At 47.4% G+C, this 6002-nt stretch overlaps 1 protein-coding gene across 1 annotated transcript; it reads right to left on the reverse strand.

The window, feature by feature from the left end:
- Positions 1–196: 196 nt before the first annotated feature.
- LOC117565919 (transport and Golgi organization protein 1) lies at positions 197–5722 on the reverse strand. The gene is made up of 7 exons (XM_034245288.2): positions 5393–5722; positions 2863–5232; positions 2369–2802; positions 2056–2188; positions 1367–1994; positions 1187–1288; positions 197–1132 (listed from the first exon to the last, which is right to left on the reverse strand). Exons 1-7 carry the CDS (start codon positions 5568–5570, stop codon positions 364–366), a joined length of 4614 nt encoding a protein of 1537 aa, XP_034101179.1. The 5' UTR covers positions 5571–5722; the 3' UTR covers positions 197–363.
- Between the last annotated feature and the right edge of the window lie 280 nt (positions 5723–6002).

Consider the following 6002-nt stretch of genomic DNA (forward strand, 5'->3'; position numbering starts at 1 on the left):
AATTAAAAAATCAGCTTTGTTTTTGGTGTTTTTTGTTTTTGTTTATTTTGTTGAATGTTTTGTTTTGGTTTATTTTAGTTTATCCATTTTTGATATCATTTTTACCATTGAGCCATTAAATTGCTGGATCTTTTACACTAATAATGATGCCTCAACTAGGTGTGGTTGCTGTGGAGTTTTGGAGTTCGCTGTGGAGTTTTCTTTTTGTATTTTTCTCATTTCAGTTTGTCAGCTATGTGAACCCGATGATGATCATTAATAAATATACACATACATAGATTTGAACTAGTTTGTTTGAGTTGTTTGCTGCACACTCGACTACTAAGAGTACAAAGTACATTGGTGGCCGCAACATTTCATACTTCATACTTCGTTGAGGGGTCGCGAACTCTTGCGTGGCGCTGGCGGCAGCGGACTTGGCGGTGGACTAAAGTCCGTTTCCGTATCGTTGTAGTTGTAGCGACTGTCGGATGGCGACAACGAGCGATACGTGCGCGGCGAATGCATGTAATCATCGCGATGTCCTCCCCCGCCACCGCCGCCTCGTCCCCAGCTACCGCTGTGCCGCCTGCGACGATCCATCAAACGCTCGTCCTCCTCCTCATCATCGTAATCATCGTAGTCGCTGTAATCGTCGCGATCATCACGATCGTCGTAGCGATCGCCGCCGCGTGACGACGACGCTGGCGGTGGCGAACGCATGCGTCCCAGGGGTGGCAATCGGGCGCCTCCGGCGGGTGGCATAAACGGTGGCGGCAGACCCATGAGCGAGAAGGGTGGCGGCAGGAATGGCAGTGGATTGGGCATGTTCAACAGGCCCGGCGACACCGAAACCGGCAGCGGCAACGGCAATGGCGACGGATTGTTGTTCAGCTCCGTGGCCAACATGCTGCCATTTGCACTCGCCGGCAGCTGTTCCAGCGATGACATATCGCCGGCAGCGCCTCCGCTGGCCATCGTGGTCAGCTTGCGTCGCAGACCGGCGGCCTCGGCTTGCGCCTCCTCGCATCGGCGCTCGGATTGCCGGGCAGCCAGCCACGATTCGTGGGCGCGATTCTCCAGCGTGCCCATCTGCGCCTTGTGGGAGGCAATCTGCGCCTCGATCTCGGCGCGCAGCTCATCATTTTGAGATCTACAAAACGTTGTGTAATTAATATACGTGAATAGGAATAATTTTGAAGCTTACTTTAGCGTCTGAATTTCGTTCTTCATCAGCGTTTGCGTCTCCACAGTGCTGGCGTTCTCGCCTTGATGCTGCAGCCACTTGGCCTCCTGCAGACTCAGCTCTCTGATGCGGAATATTAAAACAGTTCAGGTATTAAACATGTGATTCATCGATAGTAACGATAGTAAATTAATTACTCACTTTTGCAGCTCCGTTTCCTTCTCCCTAAAGTAGCCAGAGAGCACTTCTAGGCGCGTTTGCGCCTCAAGCTTATCTCGCTCTGACTGATTAAAGTCCTGCTTCAGCTGCTCCACATCGGCACTTGAGGCCTGCAGCTGACTCTCCAGCCGCGTCTTGGCCGCTTGCTCTTGCTCCAGCTTTGTCTGGAGTGCCACAAACTTTTGCTGTGTCGCATGCAGTTCACCCCGTGTCTTGGCCGACTTGATCAGCTCCTTCACATTGAGGTTGCCATCCTGCTGCTTGAGCAGCTTCAGGCACTCCTCGAGCGATTCGATCTTGGCCAGACTCGTTTGCAGTTCACTGTGCTCCTTGTCCAACTTGGCATTGGACTCCATAATCTGATGCTGCAGTCGTTGCATCTCATAGTTGCGTGCCTCAAGCGCCTTGGCCAATTCCTGTTCGGTTTCCGCTTGCATTTCCTCGAGGCGAGTTTGCAATTTTGCTTTTTCCATTTCCAGTTCATAGTTGTCTTGCTGCAGTGATTTCATTTCGCTTGTTAAACGTGTCGTTGACTCTGTATACGTGTATTGAAGTTCGCTGTTCTCGCGACTCTTATCCGCCAGACTGCCGTTGATCTCGATGATGATTTCTGTGTGGGAAAATATTGTCAAAGGAGTTCTTTAGTCAATAAAGCAGCTTTTTTTACTCACTTTCCTGATCGTTGAGCTGTCGCTGCAGCTCTTCCACAGTGTTCATAAAGGCCTCATCACCATTTTGTCCGTTCAACACCTCGGACAGCATTTTATTCAGTTCCAAACCGGCTTCAGCAGCATTATCCAAGTCCTTTAGAAAGTTACATATAAATAATACAAAAATGTTAAATTTAGTCATAAATTATAAATTAAATTGGCTTTCAGACCGATGTCTATTTCTTCGTTAAGTCATGAACCAAACCACAGCTTATATTTCAATCTGTGCAGTTTTCAAACTCATTTTCAGCATTATTTGAATGGTAATTTTTACCTTTTCAAGCGATGTCACTTGCTCCTGCAGCTTGGCCTTTTCGTAGAGCTCGGTTTCCAGCTGCTTTTTCAATGCCGCCACCATGTCATTGGAGCCAAACGAGTTGTCCTCAATGCTCGACAGTTTGGTGCGCGTTGTCATCAGATCATGCTTCAGTATCAAGTTCTCCTTGTGTTGGGCGAGCAGACTGCGCTCCAAATGATTGAGCTTGGCAAGCAAAGCGCCCTCTTGGCTGCCATTACAGCAACAATAATAGAAGCTAATGAAGCACAACGAGGAGGCCGCTGCAATGCCTACACAGAGCAACAAAACACTGTGATCCACAACCTTGGCGGCGAAGATTTCAGCAAAATTGTCCAGGTTAATCGAGGCATGACAATTGCCTGGCAAGGGACGCTTACAATAGCCTTCCTCCTGCGGTGGAGTTTCAATTGCTGCAAATTACACAGTGAGTTTAGAGAGGAGAGCGTAAAATAGTTGCTATGCTAACTTACCGCCTGCCAGAGGTCGATCAGGATAGAGCAAACGATGCAGCTCATCATTGTCTGTTAGTGGCGCAGTTTCTGGTTCCTTTTGCCCTTGATTGCTTATGAATGAGTTCACCGTATCCATGATGGTAGTAAATAGACCGGGACCAGCTTCTTCTTTGATGACAACTGGTGGCTGTCCAATAGGCTCCACGCTACCCGTTGCCAGAACCTCTTCAACGACAACAACTGGAGCTGGCGTTGCTTCCTGCTCATACACTGCTTCATAGGCATCGTGGGAGGCAGGCGTTGGTGTTGTCCGCGGCTTCTCCAGGCGTTTATAGGCCTGCTCCAGATGCTGCTCTTGCAGCTGTTTGTAGTACTCATTGGGGTCGTTGAAGTTTTCTTTGTTGAACAGTGGCGGCAAGCTTGAAGGCTGCTCTACAGCTGGCTGCGACTCAATTGGTTGAGGTTCAACAGGAACTGGAACGGGATCAGTCTGTGTTTGAGTTTCGACAGGCTGTGGAAGAATAGGTTGCTGCTCGACAGGAATGGGCTGCTCTTCGATGGGTTGTGCAAGGATAGGTTGCTGCTCGACTGGTTGGACAAGTACGGGCTGCTCTTCGTTGGGTTTTACAAGCTCAGGCTGCTGTTCGATGGGTTGAACGGGAACAGGTTTTTCCTCTACAGGCTGCACTTGAACTGTTTCAGCTATCACTGGCTGTGCTTCAACTGGCAGATCTTCGAGAACTTTTGTTTCCACGGGCAAATCTGCTGCAGGCTTCTCCTCCTTAGCTGTCTCTGTTGTTGTCTCCACCTTCAACTGTTCCTCTGCTTTCTGTGCCTCTGCTTGAGCTGCAATATCCGGCTGTGGTTGCTCAGCTAAAGCTTCCACTGAGGCGTTGTTCTCTACTTGAAGCGCTTCAGGAACAGGCGTAGCTTCAACCTGCGGCTTCACATCAGCAACTTGCACCGGCTCTTTGCTTACCACTTCATTCACTTGAGCTGCTGGAGGTGTATCCTGCAAGTGCAGCGCGGCAATTGCTTCAAAACCATCGACTTCATCCGTTGACGGTTTGGCTGCGTTTTGGGAAGCTTCCTGTTGAACAGCTGCTCCAATTGCAGGTTGAGCAGCAGGTTCAACGGCAGGTTTAGTAGGAATTTCAATGGCAAGTTGAGCAGGTGTTGCAGACTGAGTTGCCGTATCAACCAAAGGTTGAGCAGGAATTTCAATTGCAGGCTGAGCTGCAGCTTGAATTGTAGGTTGATCATCAACTGCCTCTTTAAGTTGCTGATCAGCGGCATCCTTTACAGCAGGCACATCTTGAGCTGGCTCTTTGGGCTGCTCATCATTGATTGCATTCACAGCGGGCAGCTCCTCAATTTGCACCTTAGGTTCCTCAACTTCTGCTTTAACAATTGGCAGCTCCTTTGCTGGTTCTGCAGCAGATTGAACAATATTTTCTTCGTCTTTCTTTAACTCTGCCTGTTGCTCCAATCCAGACACAGACGGTGATGCAGCTGCTGCTTCTGGCGCAGCTGCTATTGGTGTTGGCGTCTCCACAGAGGCTGCATGCTTTGCCTCTGCTTCAATCGACAAATTTTGAATTTTTTCTGCTGCCTGACTAGATAAGATGCTGGCCTCGATTTTCGCAGCTGCTGCTGCTTTGCTATCAGCTTGTCGATCGTTTGGTATGTCGTTATCTTTGCTATCGAGTGTCGCATCCGCGTCGTCGTCGTTGTTGTCGGCTTCTTCGTAGACATCACTGTCATCTTCTTCGTAATCAAACTCTTCATCGCTGCTAATTGTGGTCGTTGGCAATTCATCGATTTTTACCGCTTGCTTTGCTGGCTCGGTGAGATTCGCACTTGCTTCCGTGGTAGCCGGCAATACTTCCAGTGGCAGTTCGGTGCCATCAACCAGCTGAATATTGGGCTGAACTGGCGTTATTGGTGTTGAGGCTGTTGCCTCATTACTGCCCGATTGATCCGTTTGTTCGGTGAGCAATGACAGCTTCAATGCGTCCAGTGGTGACGTTGTCGTGGTGGCAAGATCATCTGCGCCTTCGGAAGCATTCAGCACTGGTGGCTGCACTTGCTCTACCACCTCCAATTTCTTTTGTTCAGCCTGTTCGGGATTATTCACTTTGGCTGCTGGCAACGCACCCGCCACTGGCAATTCGTACTTGAGATCCTTTTCGCTAACGAAGATCTTCTTTTCCATAATGAAATCTTTGTTGGCATAGCCACGCCTTCCATTGACCTCCACACCCCATAATTTGGGATTACTACCCGCACTCTTGGAAAGGATGCGTACCGGTGAATGGATTTTAAATGATATCATGCCCGCCTCACCGGATGCATAATTGATTTTGGCGCTACCCATCGAGATGATCTCTGCAAAGCAAAAACAAACACAACAAATTTTTTAAAAGCTCAACAAAAAAATCATAGCTTAAGCTTTTCTTATCGGCTAATTGAGGTCATTCAATTCAATCCATTTGATGTGTGGCCGAAATAACACTTTTAATGCACTTTTGTTGTGCGTAATACTTACGTTCACATTTTTCGTCAGCGCACAGTCTTTTGTCGGACAAAGCAGCCCACGTCGTTGTTGGAAGACATGATAAAAGGGAAAGTACTAAAAGTGTTATGGTCAAGCATGATGATGATGATGAAATGGCACTATCACTCCGCAGCGTTTTGGTTTGGGCGTTCGCTTTTGTTGGCCGCATTTTGCATTGTTTTTCGCGCACTATTTAACAATTAAATTTCAATAAATCGCAGCTGTGGTTCTGTGTGTGCGAAATTTTTTGTGTATAAAAAAATTTCTTCACATTAGCTGAGTTGGCTTTTCGTTCACAACAGCTGCTGTCGGCGCTGCCACCTCTTTGGGATAACCGCAAGTGGTATTTTCAAAATGTGCCTATTTATGTCGTAAAATATACCAGGCTTATTATTATTGGGAGACTTAATTTTGAGAAGCTTAAAATGTTAATGTTAAATTTAATTGTTATTCTTAATTTTATACACTTTTCTAAAATTTTGCGAGTGTCACACAGATGACATTTCTATTTTAGCATATCTCAACGTTTAAAGGTATGTTTTAGAAGTTTTCATGCGGCCACACTGCAACACAGGTGTTAAATAAAAAGAGCTTTGAGAAA

Source organism: Drosophila albomicans, chromosome 2L (genome assembly GCF_009650485.2).
Source record: "Drosophila albomicans strain 15112-1751.03 chromosome 2L, ASM965048v2, whole genome shotgun sequence".
Classification (NCBI taxonomy): Eukaryota; Metazoa; Arthropoda; class Insecta; order Diptera; family Drosophilidae; genus Drosophila; species Drosophila albomicans.